General features: G+C 42.1%; 3 protein-coding genes and 1 long non-coding RNA gene across 5 annotated transcripts; 3 read left to right on the forward strand and 1 right to left on the reverse strand.

The window, feature by feature from the left end:
- The first annotated feature begins 626 nt into the window (after nucleotides 1-626).
- On the forward strand, nucleotides 627-4740 carry adora2aa (adenosine A2a receptor a). Its single transcript, XM_085787743.1, has 2 exons — nucleotides 627-1376; nucleotides 3214-4740. The coding sequence occupies exons 1-2, from the start codon at nucleotides 1033-1035 to the stop codon at nucleotides 4268-4270; spliced, it is 1401 nt and encodes a 466-aa protein (XP_085643869.1). The 5' UTR covers nucleotides 627-1032; the 3' UTR covers nucleotides 4271-4740.
- Nucleotides 4741-4901: 161 nt separating this feature from the next.
- On the forward strand, nucleotides 4902-9924 carry c8h22orf15 (chromosome 8 C22orf15 homolog). 2 transcript variants are annotated; one of them, XM_085787745.1, is made up of 5 exons: nucleotides 4902-6993; nucleotides 7230-7316; nucleotides 9044-9169; nucleotides 9481-9552; nucleotides 9709-9924. In XM_085787745.1, exons 1-5 carry the CDS (start codon nucleotides 6969-6971, stop codon nucleotides 9825-9827), a joined length of 429 nt encoding a protein of 142 aa, XP_085643871.1. In that variant the 5' UTR covers nucleotides 4902-6968; the 3' UTR covers nucleotides 9828-9924. The 2 variants fall into 2 exon arrangements, with proteins under 2 accessions (XP_085643871.1, XP_085643870.1); XM_085787744.1 differs by having other exon boundaries at nucleotides 4906-6993; nucleotides 9478-9552.
- A 3864-nt stretch (nucleotides 9925-13788) lies between these two features.
- upb1 (ureidopropionase, beta) lies at nucleotides 13789-22157 on the forward strand. The gene is made up of 10 exons (XM_085787746.1): nucleotides 13789-14333; nucleotides 16181-16352; nucleotides 16445-16532; nucleotides 17177-17271; nucleotides 17365-17523; nucleotides 17611-17780; nucleotides 19612-19693; nucleotides 19800-19842; nucleotides 20276-20430; nucleotides 21972-22157. The coding sequence occupies exons 1-10, from the start codon at nucleotides 14230-14232 to the stop codon at nucleotides 22053-22055; spliced, it is 1152 nt and encodes a 383-aa protein (XP_085643872.1). The 5' UTR covers nucleotides 13789-14229; the 3' UTR covers nucleotides 22056-22157.
- A 1280-nt stretch (nucleotides 22158-23437) lies between these two features.
- Nucleotides 23438-24125, reverse strand: LOC146982166 (uncharacterized). The gene is made up of 3 exons (XR_015036662.1): nucleotides 23845-24125; nucleotides 23680-23770; nucleotides 23438-23592 (listed from the first exon to the last, which is right to left on the reverse strand). It is a non-coding gene; the product is annotated as an uncharacterized LOC146982166 (long non-coding RNA).
- Between the last annotated feature and the right edge of the window lie 996 nt (nucleotides 24126-25121).

Here is a 25121-nt window from a genome sequence, read left to right on the forward strand (position 1 = left end):
ATTTATTAGTTTCTGCGTGGATGTATTAATTACAGTATGAGACTGTTCTAGCTCCATATTTATCTGATCATCAACCATTAAAAAACAATGGTTCCTCTTGTGTGCTCTCGCTTCCTTTATAAGCTTTAAGAACATACAAGAAGACAAGAATTGATCTGAGAGAAAACTGATTTTGTGAAGTGTTAAACTATGAATCTTGTTAGTAAATATGAAGCACACTTGTTGTTGATAGATAAATAGTACTGTATTTAAGCTACTGCCAACGCTAGAGCCAGTATGAGAACAGCCCTGGTTGATGACATGTTGTACAGAGGAAACTTCTGGGTCGTGCTCAGAGAGTAACGTGGGAATCATACTGTCATTTTCTGCTGAGAGCTGGAAGTGAACCACAACAATACAACATCAAGTATGAGGCCAGGAAACCGACAGGCAGCAACAGACTGTGTGTGTGTGTGTGTGTGTCATGTGTCTTGTCTAGTTCGTCCCAGGCCTACAGATGAAAATGAGCCTTTTGGTTAGTTGGTAACTATGGTAAATATCTGATGCAAGAGCGTCTCTGTTGAAATTCACTTCCTTCATTTACATTTCCTCTTTCTTTTTCTTTTCTGCACTTCTTGTATCTCCAGCGTCACAGCGTCCCAGTGATGTGCGTTGCTGGCATCATCTCAGCCTCTTGAGAAGTTCATGGGAAAAAAAAAACTCGGAGGAGGGGGCAGGACCTAAGGAGACACAGACAGACAGCAGAGCATCTTTTCCACCAGGACGGGATGGAGATGGAGGCGACTGTGCGGACCTGGGAGGAAAGATAGATCGATCTGCAGCTGAATAAACCTCTTCATCAGCTGTTTGGGCTGAGCGGGTGTGGAGGAGCGGCCGGTGCTGCTGCTGTTGCCTGGAGACCGTGGATGCTGGTGGAGCAGCTGGAGGTGAGGGGGCTGAGCTCAGCGGCTGCCGGGCTGCAGCTATGGTCGTTGAGGCGAGGTTTCCTCCCTCCTCATCATCATCATCAGTGACCTCGCCGTTGGTCTCACCATGCCGGACGACCCCGCCGCCGCCGCCGCCGCCCTCTACATCGTCCTGGAGCTGCTGATCGCCGTGTTCTCCGTGCTGGGCAACGTGCTGGTGTGCTGGGCCGTGTGCCTCAACAGCAACCTGCAGAGCATCACCAACTTCTTCGTGGTGTCGCTGGCGGTGGCCGACATCGCCGTGGGCGTCCTGGCCATCCCCTTCTCCATCGTCATCAGCACCGGCTTCTGCTCCAACTTCTACGGCTGCCTGTTCATCGCCTGCTTCGTCCTGGTCCTCACACAGAGCTCCATCTTCAGCCTGCTGGCCATCGCCATAGACCGCTACATTGCGATCAAGATATCACTCAGGTCAGTGACCTCTGGGACTCCACTCTGAGACACAGTTATCAGTCAGAGGGAGACTCCCACCTTCCTTTGTAAGGGTTTACAAGTTTTTTTTAAAACCACAGCTTCCTCGTATGAGTCAGGATATTTTTTCTTGCAACGTTGTGAAAATTCACACGAATAACTATTTATATAGAAACTAAAGCAGAACCATCTTCTCTTAATTCTATTATCAGCTGATCTGCAGATCTAACATTAAATAGCTAGGGGGTTATTAATAAGTGAGAAACTCATGATTGTGCATCCATGGTAACAAACATTTGTAACTACATTATTATCAAAGAGGAAAACCACTAAAGAGATTATTTGCAACCTGGAAGCTGTTATGTGAAGTAGATTATTCATTAAATCTTAATAAGACTTCATGTTAGGAGAATTCTGAGACCGATGAAGACGTGATAAAGGACACTGTGTTAGAAAAGGGAGACATTCTTCTAGGAAACGAAATAGGAAGGCATCTTAAATTTGCCATAACTTTTCTGCCTTTTCTCAGTTTAAAGGGATAGTTCAACATTTTTCACAAATTGGCCCATTGCCATAATCCCTATAGTTTTAGGAGTAGGTTCATTCGAGGCAAATGCTGAGACTTCTTGCCAAAAAACTGCCCCCGACGGGAATGCGCATCAGCGGTTTTGCATGAATTTACCTCGAAAACAACAAAGTCTCGCAATGTTCTGTTATTATCTCATTGCGTGGTGAATGTGCAGGTCACAACTTGTCCACCAGAGCGTTTTGGAGTTGTTGGAATGTGTATTTGATGAATTTGATGAGGGAAACCAAGAAATCCCATTTGCCTCCATAGCGTAGCTCTGAGCGGCTCGCGGCTCTGCTCTGCCGTTCTAAAAACAGCTTGCACTGACAATTAACGGTAACGAACCTAGGGATTATGGCAATGGGCCAATTTGCCAAAACGTTGAACTATCCCTTTAATCTCTTACTTAGTCTCATGCAGCAAAAAGTCTCACAATAAAACTTCATATATCATTCCTGTCTATCAGTGATGATGTGACATTTGAACCAGAAGGTCTTGGCTGGAGAAGTTTGTCCAGAAATGGCGTCTCCCTCGAGGCCGCGTCCCCCCAGAGCAATCAGAGGAGGATCGCTCTAATTGCTTCTACAGACTGTGTGACCCTCGCCCAGGCCTCTGTGTAATCTGACTTTATGGCTCGGCTGTAAAAACACGCCGCTCGTCAAAACTGTTTACATTGAACGTCAGATTTCAGTTTAGCATTCGAAAGTTTTGAAGGACGGTTTGCGTGCAGCCATTTAAAAGCCGTCACCTGCTGACGAGGAGGCTGCAGCTCAGGCTGTGACCTCATCGGACCGAGCTGCTCGCTCGACCTTCCTGTTTTCACACACTCTCCTCCTCCTCCTGCTGGAGATACGTGAGGGTTCGTCTGTGTTGTTTTTTGCATCACTGATGCGGGGGTAGGGGGGTGGGGGTGGGGGTTGTTTTCGCAGCGTCGACCTTTGCGCTTTAACATCTCGAGAATGCGATGGAAACGAGCCAAATATCTCAGCTGCTCTCCCACACTTTGCTACAGGCCAACTCAAAATAGAGCCTTCCTTTGAGGAGTCCTCAAAGACCCTTCATTTATCTCTCTCTCTTTTCGTTCCAGGATGAGAAGTGCCTCCACGGAGTGATCCAATTAGCCCAGCCAATTATAAGTCAGGGGGCAAATTCATGTCCTGAATAAAAGACACAGTAGAGTTCTGTATCTGATGTGATATAATGTTATTAGTGGTTTGAGCCGACAGACGCAGCTGATACTCTGATGACCCCCCTCCCTCTCCCCTCCAGGTACAACAGTTTGGTGACAGGCCAGCGGGCTCGAGGCATCATCGCCATCTGCTGGGTTTTATCCATCATCATCGGACTGACCCCTATGATGGGCTGGCACAAGCAGCCGGGGGGCTCCAACGGCACCAGCACCTGCCCCCCGGGCCTGATGAAGTGCCTGTTTGAGGAGGTGGTGGTCATGGAGTACATGGTCTACTTCAACTTCTTCGCCTGCGTGCTGATCCCCCTGCTGCTGATGCTGGCCATCTACCTGTGCATCTTCATGGCGGCGCGCCACCAGCTCAAGCTGATCGAGGTGAAGGCGGTTCACGGGGAGAAGTCGCGCTCCACGCTGCAGAAGGAGGTCCAGGCCGCCAAGTCGCTGGCCATCATCGTGGGGCTGTTTGCCGTCTGCTGGCTGCCCTTACACATCATCAACTGCTTCACCCTCTTCTGCCCTGACTGCCCTCGCCCTCCGCTCTGGATCATGTACGTGGCCATCATCCTCTCTCACGCCAACTCCGTCATCAACCCCTTCATCTACGCCTACCGGATCAGGGAGTTCAGACAAACCTTTCGTAGGATTATCCGGCGCCACATCCTGGGCCGGCAGGAGCTGCTGGAGAGCGGCAGCAGCTACCGCAACTCCACCCACAACAGCATCACCGACTCCATCAGGCTCAAGGCCAACGGCCTCAGCTTTCAGTTTTTCAGCGAGCACAGCAGCAGCAGCAGCTGTGAGAGCTCCTACCACTGCCCCGCTCACATGGCTCATGTAGGAGGAGGCCTGGTGTCCGTGTCCCACGCCCCCCTGTCAGTCGTCATCTCCCACTGTCCTAAGACGGAGCAGTGTCCTTTACAAGCTCTCAGACAGACTCAGGTCCCGGTACGTCCTCAACTGCAGCTCGCTGAGCAGCAGCAGCAGCAGCAGCAGCAGCAGCAGCAGCAGCAGCAGCAGCAGCAGCACGACTGCAGCGGGCCGGCGCTCACCGAGGACAAACAGGACCTCAGCCCGACCCGGGTCACGCCGCTGTTGGACAAGCGGGACAGGAGGAGCTTCTGTAGCGAGGCGTCCTGACGCAGGAAGGTCAACGTCAGCTGAGCTGCATCAGCCGGAGGGTTTGGATAAAACCCTGAGCCGCGGTGGACATGGGAGCACTGTGAACGCATCACGGACAACCAATGACATTGAGATAACTCTGGTGTCCTCACAGCAGAAAACTCTGTCCACAGTTTAAGCACAGTGACTATAATCTAAACCCAGAGTCTAAACGACAAAAGAGGATGTGCTACTTGTGTTTTGAAAGTGAAAACACCAACCCGTCTATTTTTAAGGCGTAGGCACTTCACATGTCAGATGCAGCTTCTAATTTCAGCAAAGAACATCACTAAATAACTTCTTCTCAGCCAATGTAGAGTATTGAAACTCTTTAATACGCCCAAATTGACCAAACCTCCATCATGTTTGAGTCATTTTATCTCCTGACAAACTCCTGTCATTAAAGGGATAGTTCAACATTTTGGCAAATTGACCCATTGCAATAATCCCTATAGTAGTAGTAGGTTCGTTACCTTTAATTGTCGGTGCAAGCAGAGCCGCAAGCTGCTCAGAGCTACGCTACGGAGGCTAATGGGATTTCTTGGTTTCCCTCATAAAACTCATTAAATGCACAATCCAACAACTCCAAAACGCTCTGGTGGACAAGTTGTGACCTGCACATTCACCACGCTATGAGATAATAACACAACGTTACGAGACAAAGTTGTTTTCGAGGCAAATGCAGGTCACAGCTTGTCCATGAGAGTGTTTTGGAGTTGTTGGATTGTGTATTTGATGAGTTTGATGAGGGAAACCAAGAAATCCCATTAGCCTCCGTAGCGTAGCTCTGAGCAGCTCACAGCTCTGCTCCGCCGTTCTAAAAATAGCTTGCACCGACAATCAAAGGTAACGAACCTACTGCTATGACTATAGGGATTATGGCAATGGGCCAATTTGCCAAAATATTGAACTATCCCTTTAAATTATTGATACTGTGTTATTTCAGGGACGTAGATGTGAACACTGTCTGATGGATTTCACCATAAACCACCACCACTGAAGCACGAGCAGATTATTTCTTGCACAGTTCACGTCCACCAGTCCTATCCTTCATCCTGCCCTGACGCCCTGCAAGGATATTTTTTTTTTTAACTTTCAGCCTCCTCCTCATGTCTCACATCGTTTTAATGGCTGCAATTTATGTACATTACCAAAGAAATGAATGGGTGCGCTCATTGGAATAAAAAAACAAACCAAGGACAACACAGGGACGGATCGGTTCATGTTTGTGTCGTTAGCGATGTGAAGTGTCACATGTTTAAAAGCATAAACCTCAGAGTTGGTGACGATGTGATGCTGAAATGTAACCGTGTGCTTTTGTTTGGTCAGTGTGACAATGTGACTTGATTGTTTTGCTTATTTAAGTTAAATTTGTGATGACCTCTGACACAGTCTGGTGGTGAATCATTTGTAAATTATCACATTTAGACTTCAATCAAACTTGTGGAAGATGTTTCTGTCTCTTATTAATCCTGATGAATTCATTCATCCTCGGTTCAGTGCAGCTACTACCTGCTGTGTTTCCACAAGGACGCTGGCACAAAAGTCCTGTCTTGAAATAAACAGATTTTAAACATGTTTACAAAGTGCACTCACTGTATTTGGACATGTATTGTTTCCAGTCATTATTCAGTAGCTGCACAGTAGCGGAGCGGTTCCAGGCCACTGGCTTGTCACCAGACAGGCTCATGTCCCGCATCAGATCTGTGAGTCCACACAAGTGAGTCACAGATCTGGTTTGCGTGTTCTCATTCTGGGAAACCGTTAGTTAAGCAGTCAAACTATCTTTGGAGTTCTTTATTTTCCCAGCTTTCATTACATTTCCCTTGTGAGTTCAGGTTACAGGGCTCAGAGCCTACGTCTTTTTGAAAGTTTCCCCCTGGGGTTTAATGCTTTTTTTAAAAGATTCACCACAGAGACCTCCTGAGTCCTCGTGCTCTGCTGCTGTCTTGTCCCATCAGCTGGCTCTTATCAAGGGTTTATTCAAGATTGCGTGGTATCACAGCTCTATGTAGGAGATCTACTGGTGAGGGAACTCAGCTGTCCCTGCAGAGGACCTAAAAATGCTTCTTATCTGTTTGTTATTAGTCATTTTATTTAAAGCTATAATGAATATTTTTGTATATGAGGACATTTGGGGACATTTGATGACATGTTTATATCTTTATTTAATATGGAGCTGCACTTAACAACAAGCATAGCTACTGTAACAGAGGAGTGGGGGGTGTTTGCTCCTGCAGACTGAGTGGACCAGCTCCCTCTGCTCCAGGATTAAAACTCTGTGTCACAGGTATCTCAGCCCATTCAGCGCATTAGTTCCAATCGGTGGCGGGAAACAATAAAAGCTTTTTTAGCCAGTCTTGACATCACAGTCCAACAAGTAGCTATAAAGTCCAGAGTCCCAGTCTGTCTGTGAGTGGAGGCTCCATGGATACAAACAACAGCAGTTCTCCGTTTTGAAAAGGAGAAGAAGGAGGAGGATGCTAAAGTGTGTTTTTTTTTACCATCTCAACATTATGCAGGCCAGTACATACAGCCTCTCCCTCAAAGCTGAGTCTTTTGTGACATAACACTGATTTAACAGCCTCTATTGTTGTCCAGTCCCAGCTTGTTCCTCCCTGGGCTCAGATGCTGTAAAGTGCTGGTAGAAGCAGCAGCAGAGGAGGAGCAGCACACAATGTTTGTCACTATTCTGTTTGGAGGTTAGTCACTGGATCTATTTCTTTTTACCCTGTGGCTGCTGACGTAAAGTAGGAGGTTTGATTGTTTCAATATTATCTGTTGATAAATAGATGCTTTGTTTTAGCAGCATTCAGTTCAGTTTCAGGCCTAACCTGAGTAAATGTCTGAGCACAGGGAGCATGGACATGATCATATTGTATCATGACATACTGAACATTACTGTGAAACGTCTGTGATATGCTAAATGTCTCCACAGACAGCAGGATGGAAATGTTCAATGTCAACTGTAAGCTGATAAACTTCCTTCATCATTTAAAGGAGAGGTGCGGTCTGGACTTTAAAGGTGAAATTTGTAGCGGGTTGCAGTGGTGTCACTTGAGTTCTGACTGTCCCTCATTTTGGTCCTGTCCTACTGGTGTAGGTTCTCGGAGATAAATCAGTACAGACAAAGTCAGACTCAGGATCAGCTTTAATGGCCAAATGTTTGCACACACACAAGCAATTTGACGTAAAGTTATACAGAAGGAGGATGGCAACAACTGAACAATAAGTTAAAGAATACAAAAATAGTTAAATAAAGTAGTCAGTAGTCAGACTCAGAGTGCGAATTATACAATGACAATTGGGGGGGTCAACATTTTACACAGCGCAGGCGCGTGCTTGAGTTAACAGAAGTCTTACAGTATCTTTCTTGTTCAATGAAATGTCTACAGTCTGTAGGTGACGATAAACCAAATTTTACACAATTTTACAGTTCATGCGGCACATAATGTACCACACAAACAACTTTTGTAGTCACCAACAAAATATTCTCGATCTAAACTGCCGAAATTCAGACCCACACACACACCCTAGCAAATCCTCATTTCTGGAGATCCACACAATGCTGAACCAGAACCAAACACACTATCTACATGATGGCAGATGTGTTACATGCTCTAGTCCAGACAGATTCACATCCTGTACTGGTCCCAATATTGGAACTAATGGATAAGATAGGACTCTATAGTCTGTATAGGCTCAAAAGCCTGAGCTAGGGTGACTCTTATCTTTACCATTAATTCAGAAGTGAGAAACATATTAGACTATTTTAAGAAAACAGCTCACAAAGTTTGAGGTCACCAATGTTTTCAGTATTAAAAAGGTAAAACCCAACTAAACCGCCAAAGGTTTTTTGTTTTTTTTTAACTGTCAGTCAGTGACAGGCAGATTCAGACAATGAAATGGTTTAGTCCACTAGGGGTGTCTGAAATTTTACTACAAGCATCTTCCTGGCATGACTATGGAAATACTGTATTGTAGTATTTATGATTACTAATAAGAAAGATAAATGTTTCAACCCCCCTTATCTGTTATTTGTACCTCTTTTAGGGGGGTCGAAGTCGTAATTAGGGGGGTCAACCCCCCCAAACCTCCTGTAATTCACACTATGGTCAGACTGTAGCAAGTAGTGCAACAAATAGACAATGAGGTAGTGCCATGAAATAATATAATCAGTAATAATCAATAATCAGTATCAGGTCATAGCTTCATTTCTAATCAAGCAGTGGTCATGTTACATACAGTAGCCTACTGGAAATGAAAGTAGGTTTCATTGGGTTCATATAGGTGAGATGACAGTTGTGTTTTGTTAATACTGTCATTATTACATAAACACAATAATCAATATGGTCTGAGAGCAGTTCAGTGACCTTAACCCCACCGTGTATTGACATACAACGGTGACTGTGCATCATTAGGTTTGAACCACTTTGTCTCATACAGTGTTTCTGTAATATCATTATAGGAACACCTGTTAATGTGATTCAATACAATTACACTGCACCACAAACTAAATCCTCCAAATTGATCAATAGAGTGAATAAATATATTTAAATCAGGTTCAGTAATAAGCAAACATTATCGTCTTAAGTATTAATGAGTTTGAGTATTGATGAAAATAAACTATTAACTAGGCTGGGCTGATCAATATAATCTAATCTAAAGTCCCATGTCGATGTCCTTTATTGACCAACAACCCATCCACTCGTTATGTAATAACAAATACAAACTGTAGGCTTGTCTGTGTAGAGTGTGTGGACCTGATGGACAGCTGCAGTGGTTCACTGGTGAACCTGGAGACAAAGCAGCACAGTGTGGCTCTGGCCAGCAGCGTGCTGGTGGAGAGACAACGCTACGTCCTGCTACGAGTCTGCAGTGAGTCCGTCTGCTCCGTCCATCCACACAAGTTCACATGCACAAACCAGATATTGAAATTATCTATAGATCTATCTATATTGACACTATTGGGATTTGACTGACATAATAAGAAAAGAGGTTGTAAAAGTGTGATTCTTCAGTATGTGAGCTGAAAATGAAAATATATCAGAATATTATGTTTAGATGGTAGCTTTAACTTTCAAACTTGATTTTGACAATATTTATGGGAAATACTTTGATGAACTCTTATCTCATCTCTCTGTTTTATTATTACATAATAAGTTCATGATTTTACCTCCCTTCAGGAGATGATGAGACTGGGGCTCAGAAATATGTGCCTCTGCTGAACAACTGCAGCCAGACTCATCCTGAGTTTACAGGTAAATGCAACCAGACAGCAGAGGGACAGACATGACACGGCTCTCTGACGCCCCCTGCTGGCTAAACACATCTCTACACTTAAAAAAGAAAAGTCCTCACACAAAAAAGTAACATAACAAGTGATTTTAATTGGTTTGTCTATTCTCTTGATACAGAGCTGCTGAGGAAACTGTCAAACCCAAACAAGGAGCGAGACAGACGGAGCAGAGGAGGATGGATACAGAAGAACCATCCTGCCAACCAAACCAGGAGAAAAAAACATCTCAGCAAATAAATAGTTTCTATGAGTCAGACAGGATTTAAGTCTGATTTCATAAGGCACTAAAAGTCTGATGTATTGATACTTACATAGAGGTAAAGATATATACTTTATTTATAGAGGCAGGAATTTAGAAGATGTGATTTATATTTTCTTCCACAAAACTTCTGTTGGATATACACAGTACACACACACATACACCTTGTAGAAAGATGATTTAGAGGAATAGTTCAACATTTTAGTAAATTGGCCCATTGCCATAATCCCTATAGTTTTAGCAGTAGGTTCATTACCTTTAATTGTTGGTGCAAGCTGTTTTTAGATTGGTGGGGCAGAGACGCTAGCTGCTCAGAGCTACGCTACAGAGGTTAATGGAATTTCTTGGTTTCCCTCATCAAACTCATCAAATACACAATCCAACAACTCCAAAACGCTTTGGTGGACAAGTTGTGACCTGCACAGTCACCACGCTATGAGATAATAACGGAACGTTACGAGACAGAGTTGTTTTAGAGGTAAATACATGCAAAACCGCTAACGTGCGTTCCCGTCTGAGGCAGTTTTTCGGCAAGCAGTCTCTGCATTGGCCTTGAAAACAAATGTTGAACTATCCCTTTAAAGTCAATTTAAAAAATACAAAGGTGTGGTACAATGCTACATTTATTAACATACTTTTCATTTGTCTTTATGCTTTTTGTCTTTTGTCACACTCAGGCTTTAGTGCTTGTTCTGAATCCAGAGATGTATCAATTAACTTTCTCACAGTTCTTACAGTCAAACCGTAACTATTATAGAGCTGTGGATATTCTTTAGAAAAAATAAAATGCATGTTCTCTATCAAAAAAAATTAAACACATGTGGAGCTAAATTAACATTGATCTTGTTTAGTCATTGTGATTTTGTGATACACAGGTCTCCCTCAAACCTCACTCCAGAAACATTACAGTTAGTATAAGTCTGTACAAGTCTCACACAGAGGGTGTTTACTACATTATGCAGTCAGCAGAGAGGGAGGAGTGAAGGAGTGAATGATTCTCTAGTTCTCACAGGTTGACATCATTATACGAATCTAAATATGAGAACTAAGAGTATGTAAAACAAAATTATGTGTGAGCATGTACACACACATGCACACAGTGTGGAAGTCTTGCTCATCAAGAGATGTGTCCAAGCTTGTGTGTGTTCAAAAAATGTTCAAAACAAGGAGCGCTTCGTGGACTCCTTTCTCAAAACTACAGCTGCTCCTTGGAGAAGGATCCAAGAAATGTAAAAACCAAAGAAAAACTCCAAGGCACTCTCTTGAGTAAATAAAATGCCTTTAATTAATCTGGCATTTGTCACAATGGCATGTTTAAAATAACTATGACACATTTCAGAATCAAGCCTTCATCAGGGAGTAAAACAGACAATTCAGAAACACTTGGTTCTTTTGTCCTGTGACCCAGAGTGAGTGTGGTGCTTGGCCATAACCCACCCCACAGGTAACAAAGCTGAGTAAAGAAAAAAACAATGCTCAGTATAAATATATTTCAATTGCATAAAGGTATGCATAAAATAAAAAATACAACAATAGATACTAGATTAGTTACAACAATCAATACAACAAAAGATACAATAAACACAATCATAGACTGAATCATACCAGGACCAATCCAGGGAAAAAAAAAAAAAAAACTCACAAAAAAGCAGTAAAGAGTCTTCATTCAAGCCTGGATGTTTAGCTTGCCGTTTATAGTTTCAAAAAGCTTCCCTTTGAATTAGTTTTCTTTGCGTATGGAGGATGTGTTGTGTTCAGTTGACCTCATGGCAGAAATGCAACATCTTCCATGACCTCCTGGCTGTCTGCAGACATGGACTTGAAATGTGGAGGGACTGACACAGGAGCTCCAGTCAGCTGTGGTGCAGACGTCACTGCTACTTGGAAACTCAGCATCCTCTGATCGATTGTTCCTTTGCTGAACCAGTAGCTCTAACATCTTCATGCACTCTTCCATTTCTTCCTCCTCCAGTTTACTGTTTACCACATCTAACCCAACATGTTTTCTCCTGACCCTGGTCCGCCGATCAGTAAGCTGCAACATGTTGTTTTACAGTTGCATTTTCCTACCAGAAATACACACTCACACTCATCCTCATCATAGGAGAAGTTTGTCTCCAACAGAAATTCTTCTCTCTGACTCTGCACTGCTGCTTTCTCCGTCAGCTCCAAGTCGCTGCTGGTTCTCACTGAGGATCCAGAACACTTGCAAGCGGGCACTCGACCCCTCGCAGAGTCTGTTACGGGCTGAAAGCAACTTCCTCTTGCCACAAGTCTGGTTTTTATGGATGAACAGGAAACAGATGCAGCCGGTTTTTGCCAGCACTTATCCTTACTGTCCCACATTTACTTAGACTTATGAATAACAACACTATATATGGTATAAACAAACATTTCGTAACACAGTTCTTCGTTGCCAACCGTAGAACTGAAACTGCTGATCACTGTGTTTTGGCAGCTTGTGAGGCTGAACAATGAAGCCAACTGCTAATTGGCCGCTTGAGGCTGCCTCCAAGAAGTGTTATTATGTATAACTCAGGAATACTCCAAGCACTGATGGTAACCAGCCAGCTAACCAGTGTTCAAAAACCAACAGGAAGTTGCAGTGATTTAGCTGACTGTCCAACACAGTCAGCAACAGCCGTAGCAGCAGCCATGACACACAGCTCAAGGAGGCAATGGGCATCTTGCTAAAAACAAAAACAAAAAAACAAACCCAAACAACCCCCCTCCCCTCAATTCTACAACTTGCAAAGATGTTTATCTTCAATTTGACTTGCACTCCATTTATCCCACTTGGAGATAGAAAGGAAAAGGCCCTCCTAGAACTCCACATTATCATCATACAAACATTTTTCTTTCTTATCAAAGCAATCCAGACACAGTTGTCGGTCCCTCCACAGACAGGAATTTTATTGGTCCCGGTGTCAGTTTTATTTGGAGGCAGTGTCTCACACATTGAAAACCCACAAAATAATTATAATACACATAGACAAAGATGTTGAGAAGTCAAAAACACTGGCATGAAATACACCACGCACACCTAGAATAACTAGAATAAGAATAACTTTGATGAGAAGTCTCCAGACCTCTCAGAGTGAAGCTGGACTAGTGTCATGCAATGTTCCCTCTAATTTTCAAAACTCCTGAGCAGAAATTCAACTCCCCTGATGACCTGCTTGAGCGACTGTGAGCGACGGCTTAAGCGTACACAGTACTTCCACATGCTGGTGCTATGGCCTCACCTCTACAACTCCAAATATCAATACAATTGGCTATTACTGTAATGATTAATAACAGATTATTTTGACAACATTACCTAGGCTGCTCCATATCTAGGTCAGTTACAGTTAATGATAACAAAATACAATATTGTTTTGGCAAAATAGATCTTGCATTTATTGCCATATGAACAATCATGGCAAAAAATAACTAACATCAAGTTGATGTCACCAACTCTTGGCACTGAAGCATTCTTGATATTAACAGTAATAATAATTCTCAAGCAAAAACTTAAATCTTAATTGCACTACAGACCACTGTTAAGGTCATAAATTTCATAATTCGAAGCGCACATTAGGGAGAAATAAACAATAAACTAGTCGGGGATATTTGAGTGTGCAACTTTTTTTGTCTTCTGGGCAAAGAGGTGGGGAGCAGTGTGCAATTGCACAGTAAAACACCTTAGAGGGAACAGTGGTGTCAAGTATGACACAGTTCATCCAGTTCAACACACAGTGCATTCAGCTTTTTTCCCTTTCCATCAAACTCCACTAAATATCCCATGATGACAAAGTGACAACAGATTCTTTTTTTTTTAAATGCATGAACAAAGACAAACTGATATGACATGAGTATTCAGACTCTTTGCTGTGAGTGACCCTTCAACTGAAGACCGCCTGTGGTTAGTTCAGCCTGGGACACTTGTGCAAACCTCCTTGGTCCAGCTGCTCTGCAACAGACCACAGGACAGAGTGACTGTCCCCAGCACCAGAGCGATAGATATAACAGAGCGATATCGCTCTGCCCTGCACGTGGCGCCCAGGCAACGCCCACCTCTGGACTTTCCAGAATATTTAACATGATCAGCTTTTGATATTTGATAATAACGGAAAGCTTCTTCTTCTGTTTCTATTTTCTTTTGTTGTTGTTGAAAAAAAAATCACTTTCAATTGTGTCGTGTGAATCCTACTTGTGGTGAACCCTGGCTGCGTTTTAATGTCCAACTTCCGCAAAAGGCGGCTTTAGTTTCCCCAAAGCCTGAAGTAGGCGTCACGGGAGGTGAAAGCACCGTGACCGTGGGTTATATAAGGAGCGGAGCAGATAAAGAGAGAGCGGTCTGTGCTGCTGTTGTCGACCCCGGGGGGAAACACCGCAGAGATGTCGGCGTGTGAGTTGGAGTCAGTGGAGAAGAGTCTGGAGGATCACCTGCCGGAGCCGCAGCTCTCCGAGGTCAGACGCATCTTATACGGGAATGAGACCAAGTGAGTAGTGATTGTAGTGAACCAGACTTAAACGGGTTATTTCTATATAATATCAGTTTTTCCTGCTCAATTTGTCCTGGGTAAATTATTATTCTGTTGAGTGGACTTTGGTCTGTTGTCAGAGCTGGACTGTACAACACACACAACCTTTCACCTGGTCAGAGCCTCAGTCCGAGTCCAAAACTTCATACATGCACATAGCATGTTCAGACCGGCCTGTGCAGTGTGCACAATTTCAACATTTAGCAACTTATCTGCACAGTATTGTCTTTATCAATTACATTTTGTCAGTATGATATCATTTATTATTCAAAAAGCCTGTTTGCTGATTTTCAATCTAACAACACAAAACCCAGAGATACTCAGTTCACTAACTGTGACAAAGAGCTGAGCTGGTTGATTATCAACAGAGCTGCTGCAGGTTTCTGCTCCAAGGAGTCAAAGGCTTTTCTTACTTCTCTAGAGCCAGAGACACAGCTAGGTTATTACTAGAAACCTGGTGTTACATCCTCCGTCCATCTCCTCTGTTAAAGGGATAGTTCAACCTTTTGGCAAATTGGCCCATTGCCATAATCCCTATAGTTTTAGAAGTAGGTTCGTTACCTTTAAAGCAGAAGTAAGCGGAATATGTGTTAAAGCAGATATCAGTGGAATGTTTTTGTTAATATAAGTCCTAAATAGTCCTATTTTCCGTCAGCAATCACTTACATGAAGTATTTCAGCCTAAACACGAGTCGAGGGGAGAGAACGGCATGAAGGGCTGTGTGTGCAGCCAAGGGATGCGCGTGAATGTGGTGACGTAGCACGAGGACCAATTGATGCCTGACAAAGGCGGGGGCTGCTAACTCATGGTGCGTTCAAGGAAACTCGTACTTTGTGTTTTTCCTTCCTGTGAAGTCATACCAGTTCGATCTGGTACGAGTTCACGGGTCGGAAGTTACGAGTGGCCGTTATAGGGAACTTTCACAGACAACAGGACGGTAAAAACACGAGCTACGGGTTACCTGGAACGCTACCAAGTCGTAGTTGTGACTTGAAGCTGTAACTTACGGTTTCAAAAGCCTGCCTTGAACACAGCATTAGCCGAAACGGCCGTGCCGCTGTTATCTGCTTTAATATAAGTCTTAAATAGTTATATCTTCCGACAGCAATCACTTACATAGAGTGTTTGGTCCGAAACACGGGTCTGTCAGTCACTCTGCTCTGCTGTAAGCTGAGGAGAAAACTTTCCTTGTATCCTACAACCTTTATCCAATGAGGAGAGAGAACGGCATAAAGGGGCGGTCCTCTCTGTGTGTGCAGCCAAGGGATGCGCGTGAATGTGGTGATGTAGGGACGAGGACCAATAGATCCATGACGAGGGCGGGGGCTGATAACTCCATCGGCTGACAAGAAGTTAGCCAAAACGACCGGATCGCTTACTTCTCCTTTAATTGTGGGTGTCTCGTAACATTCCGTTATTATCCCATAGCGTGGTGAATGTGCAGGTCACAACAAGGTTTTGGAGTTGTTGGATTGTGTATTTGATGAGTGTGATGAAGGAAACCAAGAAATCCCATGAGCCTCCGTAGCGTAGCTCTGAGCAGCTCGCGGCTCTGCTCCACCGTCCTAAAAATAGCTTGCACCGACAATTAAAGTTAACGACCATACTCCTAAAACTATAGGGATTAAGGCAATGGGCCAATTTGCCAAAATGTTGAACTATCCCTTTAATGCTAAAAATATACATTTTAGTTTAGTTTTTTGTTTGGTTGTAGTTCTACATTTACTGTTTATTCTGAGAGATTAGGTCCACACCATGGACACCAATGGGCGAATCCCTTAAACAGGAACTATCCCTTTAACAGGAAGTTGGACCTCCCGTCGTGCGCTGTGGAAGCCGCCTCTGAGCGGGACTTTGAGCTACAGGGGTACAGGTTTGAAGCCACGCAGGAACAGCTGAGGCCGCCCAGGAGGACCCGGGTGGGACTCATCCAGAACCACGTTGTTCTGCCGACTGACGCCCCCATCCTGGACCAGGTGGGTCCGAGGCATGGTGGTGATGATGATGATGATGATGCTGTGAGTGGTTTGATAGAACAGATTTCTTGAGGTGCACGTTCCCTCCGCAGGTCAACGCCATGCACAGCCGGATCGGTGAGATGGTGGAGGTAGCGGCCATGTGCGGTGTCAACATCGTCTGTTTCCAGGAGACCTGGAGTGAGTGTCGTTATGAGTCAGTTACAACTAGGGATGTCACCATTAGAAATGTTCTTGGTACGATTATTGTCAGAGAAATAATTACGGTGCTACGATTTTCACGATTATTCTGCATTAATTAATTTCACAACACTATGAATGTGTAAAATCAAATATAGTCAAAACATAACTACATTACTCATTGTTTACACAAAATATTTCAAGTATCTATTAATATATGACCAATTCTTAATCCCCAGGGGAAATGTTTGAAATATTCAGGTCATGAATTGTTATCTATACCAAATGTTTGCGTTTATTTTAATCGTTTTTTGTTTTGTTTTGCTTTTTTTTTTTATTAAATATGACATGCTAACATTTAAATTCCTACCAATTCAATGTTACGTTAGTTAAATGGACCAGTATCTGTGCATTAACCTTTATTTTTGTGCACATCTGCCAATATGGTTCCAACATACATTTTTTGTGAAAGTAACGGTATTTAGGAATCTTTACGATTTAATAATTGTGCCGTTTAATACCACGATTAATTGTGAAAACAAGTAATCGTTACATCCCTAGTTACAACAGTGAAATAATATTATAAATCAAATGATCCCAGTAAAAAAAAAAAAGACCAGCAGACTTTTTTTTCTTTCTTGCAGCCATGCCGTTTGCTTTCTGCACCCGAGAAAAAGAGCCATGGACGGAGTTTGCAGAGTCTGCAGAGGAGGGAAACACCACACGCTTCTGCCAAGAGGTGAAACTGCCACAACTGCCACAGAGACACAGATATGATTCGCTGCAGGACTCATAAGTCTCATAAACACTGTGATTCTGTTGTTATTATTAGCTGGCCAAGAAATACAACATGGTAGTTGTTTCCCCCATTCTGGAGCGGGAGCAGCTGCACGACACTCTGTGGAACACGGCAGTGGTGATCTCCAACTCTGGAAACGTGCTGGGGAAGAGCAGGAAGAACCATATTCCCCGGGTCGGAGACTTTAATGAGGTGAGTGGACGATGTCGGCCGTCAGACTCTGTGATGCGCAGGATTAGACTAAAACTGCCCAGCTGACTGTGTTGTCTTGACTCCCAGTCGACATATTACATGGAGGGTGACAGCGGCCACACGGTGTTCCAGACGCAGTTTGGGAAGATAGCAGTGAATATCTGCTACGGGCGCCATCACCCTCTCAACTGGTTCATGTACAGTATGAATGGAGCCGAGATCATCTTCAACCCCTCAGCTACTGTTGGAGCCCTCAGGTAAGGGATTACATAGAGTCATTATGGCAAGCCATTTGAACATTTAAAAACCAGACTGGATATGTGTTGCAGATATCTGTAATTCAGTTCAAAAATTACAATTTAGATATCCGCAACTACATTCTTCCGAGGACAAATGACTTTTGCCATTCATGTGTATCAGGTTTGTCATTACAGATATCTACAATTCAGTTGCAGATATCCGCTATGTGAATTACGGATATGTGTTACTGAGTTATGACTATTCCTAATTCCAGTTTGAGATATCTACAATTTGATTCTGACTAGTCATAATTCCAGTTCAAGATATCTTTAATTATACAACAGTTAGTTCCGACCGGTCCCAACCGAGCAATTTGATTGGAAAAGAGACGTTCCATGAGTGCTGATATACAGTATAACAGCACTGCGACTTTTTACGGACATTATCACTCTGCTGTTCAGCAGTGGACAGGAGCTAAGTCAGAGCCACGCTCCCCACGGACCTGAACAACACAGCACGGTGTGATTATCTGCGGCACTCGGCCTGCGGCCTCGTGCCTACGACCGAATCACAGCCGTGCTGATATACAGTACAACAGCACTCCCTCTCGTGTGATATTGCTTAATTCACCTCAATTATAATGATATGTCCCTTTTCAGATATCTGAAATTAAGTTTTGACTAGGCAAAATGACGTTGTAGATATCTCAAACTGGAATTAGGAATAGTCATAATTCAGTTATAGATATCCATAATTCACATAGCGGATATTTGCAACTGAATTGTAGATATCTGTAAGGACAAACCCCATTCATATGAATGGCAAGTGATTTCATTTGTCCTAGGAAGAACATAGTTGCGGATACCTGAAATGTTCTTGAATGAAAAATCCAACTATTCAAAATGTAATTACAACTAGTCAGAAAGACGTTGTTGATATCTACAATGTTAATTTCAGAGAGTCAAACTTAGCTTTTAAATGTTAAATCCGCTTGGATATACAGTATTACCCTGCCCAACAATATTTACCCCATACACTTATGTGTGCACTGAGCACAACATTCACATGCAGCCACAGTCTCATCTCTATAAAGATGAATTAATTAGTGAATATTTATCATGTGAGGTCGACTTTAGGGACCTTGTTATAGCGGGGTCTGGGTACAGGCTCCTCTTTGTGACACTAAATGTGGTATTTTAGATTAAAACTTTAAATTAATCAAATTTCAGATAAATCAAATTACCCAGAGAACCTGCAGCAGGGGTCCATGGCCTCAGGGGATTGTTATTATCATCTATTGTTTTTATATATTGCATTTCTTTTGTCATACATTGCCAGTCACCACTTGGATTTAACTAAGCTAATAGGTCAGAGCCTCCCATTGGATAATTACTGCATGGATGATTATGTTTCAGCTGGCAACTTATTTAACCTTAACTTATACAGTCTCATTTCTTGAACAACATCCTGTGGTTGTGGAAAAGATAATCTGTCAGGGTCAAATTATTGGCATCAACCAAATAAAACATCTAAGGAGATTTCTGAGACTAAAATTGGGTTAAGAACTGTCCAACGCATTATTACAAACTGGAAGGAGAGTGGGGAACCATCATCTTCAAGAAAGAAATGTGGTCCAATGTGACCACAGAGTCCAGACCTGAACCCCGTTGACAATCTTTGAAAATTAATGCAACTCTGGACGGAAATAAATGTTGTGACATTGCAGAAGCTTATTGAAACGATGCCAAAGCAAATGCATGAGGTAATCAAAGCTAAAGGCGGCAAATATTGGAGTGTGTGACTTTTTTTTTTGGACGGGCAGTGTATGATTATTGTTCTCTACTGCAGTGAGCCCATGTGGTCGATAGAGGCCAGGAATGCTGCTATAGCTAACCACTGTTTCACTTGTGCAATCAACCGTGTTGGGACGGTAAGTCAACCACAATCTGTCTGTAATCATACATCATGTGGCTCTAATTCATTCACAGAAGGGGAAAGTGTGTAAAAATGTCTTTGTATTCTTCTGCTTCATTCAGGAGAATTTCAAAAGTGAGTTCACATCTGGTGATGGAAAAAAAGGTAAGAGATTTAATACAGAAACATGTTTTCATACCATTTAAATGTGGCTGTAGTGTAATTTAAAGTATTTCTAGTATTACCTCACCCATGTGAGATGTTTTGTGCAGTGCATGTAATAAAAAGTCAAATAATTTTAAAAATAAAAGTAATAAACCAGGAATAAATTAATAAATGTGTGACTTTTTAATGTAACAAATACATTCTCCTTAATTCATGAGAACAGTCTGATTTCTGTGACCTAAAATAATACATATTGAGATGTTTCACAATTTATTTTTGGTTGAAAGTCCTGTCTATCACTCCAGCCTTAATAAACTGTTTGTTTACATTTTGTCAGTCTTTTTCCACTCGGTTCAGTCAGCTAGCTTTGGTCCCACAGTGACTGTGACCCAGCTTGAGAAACAGTTACAGACTTCTGTCCTGACTTTTGCAGCTCACCACGACTTCGGACACTTCTATGGGTCCAGTTATGTGGCGGGTCCCGACGGCAGCCGGACCCCGGGCCTGTCCAGGGTCCGCGATGGACTCCTGGTGGTAGAAATGGACCTCAACCTGAACAGACAGATCAGTGACAAGTGGAGTTTTAAGGTAGATTCAGCAAATTCTTCAAACTTTTGAAAAGCTGCAGCAGGTTTCATAAATATTACTCATTCATCATTCAATAATTTCAGCTTTTTTTTGTTATTTTGAAATGCACTTATCAATTTTTTTTTAACATAGAAATGCTTGAATCTAACATGTGTCAGACATATATCTATCTATCTATCTATCTATCTATCTATCTATCTATCTATCTATCTATCTATCTATCTATCTATCTATCTATCTATCTATCTATCTATCTATCTATTCTTTATTCTTATAGTTTTGTTCGATATTTTTTAGCAAATGTTTTAAAGGGATAGTTCACCCTAGAATGATATTTCGCTCATTATCTACTCACCCTCATGTTGACTAAGGGCTGGAAGAATTTTCAGAGTCCACCGTCCCTTCTCTGAGTTACAGGGGGTCTTAGCGTAGCAGTGCATTTCAATGCCACGGTTGCAAAGGGACACCAGAGCTCTTCGTAAAAAAACACACACAAAAAAACATCCAAATACCTCCATGCTGCTCGTATGTAATGTCCGTCTTGTGCTGAAGCCCCAAATTGCGTAATTGTCCCGAAAAAAATTAAATAAGTCTATATTTTAAGCTTGTTTGTAGCGGAAGCTTCTCGAAGCTCCTCTTCCTGGTCCGTCCAAATCTCGCGTGATTCGCAGTAACCGCACTGACGCCAGCGCAAATCACGCGAGATTTGGACGGACCAGGAAGAGGAGCTTCGAGAAGCTTCCGCTACAAACAAGCTTAAAATATAGACTTATTTAATTTTTTTCGGGACAATTACGCAATTTGGGGCTTCAGCACAAGACGGACATTACATACGAGCATCATGGAGGTATTTGGATGTTTTTTTGTGTGTGTTTTTTTACGAAGAGCTCTGGTGTCCCTTTGCAACCGTTGCATTGAAATGCACTGCTACACCAAGACCCCCTGTAACTCAGAGAAGGGACGGTGGACTCTGAAAATTCTTCCAGCCCTTAGTCAACATGAGGGTGAGTAGATAATGAGCGAAATATCATTCTAGGGTGAACTATCCCTTTAAAGGCTGGCTAATAGAATATCTTCATTTAAAGAGTCAAAACTGTTTTTGGTTTTGTTTATAGTATTGATGTCATGATATACTGTATCTTAGGTCAACTTTTGCTGACTAGACTTTCTTATCTCCAGGTATGTTATTGGTTATTAGCGTTGGTCTCAAAAAATAGTTATCGTGCATCCCTAGCTAGAATAATATATGTTGTTGAGACGTTTGATCTGTACATTTGCTTTTATATAAGCCATATTATAAAGTAATTATATCTGGAAAGGTGGAGTCAAATGCACAGTGTAATGAAATGAAGTAAAGGTTCACAGGGAGGTCAGAAGATAAACCTCAAGTAAAGCAAATGTACCTCAGAGCTCAGTGCTTATGTACAGTAGAGCAACACAGTTATTTACTCTAGTCTGCAGTGCACCACCACTAACAAAGCCAAACTCATGACTGGATGCAGACGTTCTGCTGTGATGACCGACTGTGCTTTACTTTGCAGATGACTGGGAGGTACGCAGAGTACGCAGAGGAACTGACCAAAGCTGTTCACCCTGACTTTAAACCCAACATAGTGAAGGAGTAGAGGACGGAGAACAAGCCACAGATTTACCCACACACTTAAAATCTGTCAGACTGATGCATCTTCACTGTTACATCTCATAAAACTACATCCAAAGTCAAACAAGGCTCCTGTTCATTTGATTCTGAGTCAGCTTGATTTTATTATTGATAACTTGTCAAACATGAAATCCTGAGTCACGTGCAGCTGAATTTAAAGTTATCTGAAGTTGTTGACAGAGCATTGAGTATACTGAATAAATGCTGCAGTGTAACAGTAGGACAATAGCAATGTAATTCCACAAAGCCATTATGTTACCGGCACTTAACAGCAAAGGCTTTGAGTGGACTGAACTGAGTGTGGCTGTGTTGGCTTTGTTGTTACTAAACTTTTTATCAGTGAGAGGAAAAATATTTTGTCCTTTTGTAAATGTTGAGTTTTCAAGGTGAACCTTTTGTTTTTGCCGAGGACGCACCAGCAGAGGAATGTTGATATAATCACTGATTTAAATGACAATATTAAAGACAGTGTTGGCCAAATAAGGAAAAAGTTATCACACCATTGGATTTAATTTGCTCAGCATTTAATTATGAGATTTTATATGGGGAATTGTCATCAGGTTAGTTTCATAAATGATAAAGTTCTTATCATTTTCTGTGAAGATTTTTTGTTTTACACTTAAGGAAATATGAACAAACCAGTGGACACTTAAACTTTAAATGTAGGAGCACTGACTCATAAAAGGATCATTCAGATGGCATTCAAAGAACAGGATACAGCTGTGATTTTATTCCTTTCATAATAACTCTTTGCTGTGTATAGTGGAATACTGGACATGTAAGAAAACAAACAATATGAACAGATATATTCTTGATTTTATGAAAATCAAGCAGTCTGGGTTAACGAGGCCAGGTCACAATGCCTGGTGATTGTGGCCAGGGACAGTTTTGTACTGTTGACATTGTTCTTATTGATTGATTGATTGATTGATTGATTGATTTTATTTTTCTTTCAGCCAGTGTGGTTAGATTAGATTAGATTAGATTATACTTTATTATCAGATCACTCTGAAATTTGTCTTGCGTCCCATGACGTCCAAAGTTTCACATAAATAATAACAAAATACAAAAAACATACATTTACAGAAAGCATAAATGTTCTGTAAATGTATGTTTTTTTGTATTTTGTTATTATTTATGTGAAACTTTGGACGTCATGGGACGCAAGATGTGTGGTGTATGTATCCATGACAATTTTCCATCGGGGCAATAAATTTAACTTTAATCTAATAAAATAAACACGGTAAAGGGAGCTCATACTGTAGGTATTACCTTCAACAACTCTGTGTGTCCGTTGTATCCTGGGGGGTCCAGCGGCTCCTACGTGGAGTCAGACTTCATCTCCGTCTCCACTGGACTGTGAGTGACAGCAGCATCCTCGGCTGCTTCACTCCTTCTCCTTTTCACGGACGTGGATGTGAACAGCTGCACATCAACATCACCACCATCCAGATGTGACGTGCACGAGGACGCAGTCTTTGTCAAAGGGCGGACTTGGGTTGCTAATTGACAAAAAAACAAAAACCAATACAAACCGGTTAACATGAGGGAGGGACAACACAGTTAAACACAGCCAGAGTCTCCTGTACCTTTATTCTTCAAGTGTGTCTCAGGCCGCTTCACTTGGACCACGGTGCTCTTCACTATCTCACACTGACAGCCAACATCTCTGGTAGCGGGCTAAAATGTGAATGGCAAATTATCCTCCGGTTCGTGAGCAGGTACATGTTGATGAAAATGTGCGCGTACTGTACCTTTACTGGAGGAGATGCTGCGCCGACGGTGTACAGAGAAGGGACCGCATTCTCCGACAGCTTCAGGTAGCTAGCCAGTCCTGCGGTGTACATTTTAACATTTGTGAAGAACTCCTCAGAAAAATGTCGGTCACATAAGCGGGAGTTCATACAGAGTCCTCCTTCTTCAAAATGAGCGAACTGCAGCCATTGTTTCCTTAACAACGGCTCGAGAGGAAATGGATAAAGATTACGGGAGTTCGCACAGCCGAAAATACAGCGTCGGCCCATCGTCTGTCACAGGCCAGAGCGACAGGCTAGCAGCTGCAGCATGGAGGTGGTTGCCATGGTTGGTTGTCAGGGTGAGGGAGGCGACGTAAACAATAGAACAGTTGATTCTGATTGGATGATGCAGACGGACCCGCCCGCTAGTACAGGATGAGTCATCAAACTTCAGACTGGAAGAGAAAATACATGGATTTCTGGGCTCCCTGACCTGAAAAAAAAAGACAAGGAAAAAGCTAACATAACTTTTATTATCAACCTTATTATTTTAATGGCAAAATTTCATATTCACAAATGTAAGTTCATTAAAAAAAACCCTTCCTTTACTGCTTTTAACGGTGAGCTCAAGCAATACATAACCTCCATCAAATTTTCAAACAACCAGAAAGCGATTAAGACTATCAATATATGAAAACTTGAAACATTTTTTGTAAACTTATAAATTCCCCCTGGCGTATAATATAAACTGTTTTTGTATTGTGAAACAAAGTTCTGAATAAAAAAATAAAAAAAATAATAATGGATTTTTTTTTTTTTCGTTTTGTGGATTCAGACGTATACTTTGGAAAAACACCACTCCTTTATGTTAACAATGTCCTCTCTGACTTTGTTCTTTACTACAGAAATTTAATATTGGGCTGTTGTGACAAAAATAATGCATTGTTTCCTCATCATGAACTTACTAAGTTCTTGCCAAATCTCACATTCATAAATGCAAATAAATCAAAAAGAAGCCATGTTTCTCGGTGCTCAAGACAGCAGCAGTACATGTCAGCACTTTGCCCTGTGCAAAACAAAAGTGACTAAAACTGTAATATTACTAGAATAATGTGACTATAAAATAGTTTTCAACTGTCAATAGTTTAAGGTTAACTAAGACACATCAACTATTTAACCGATAGAGATATATAAAAGAATTATGTCTTGACTTACTGTTTTTTTTTTATTATGCAAATATCAATTAAATGAATTAAATTACACATTAATGTTTTCAGTTTATCATTATGCTGTCT

Source organism: Trachurus japonicus, chromosome 9 (assembly GCF_045865225.1).
Source record: "Trachurus japonicus isolate A0001 chromosome 9, Traja_1.0".
Taxonomy (NCBI): Eukaryota; Metazoa; Chordata; class Actinopteri; order Carangiformes; family Carangidae; genus Trachurus; species Trachurus japonicus.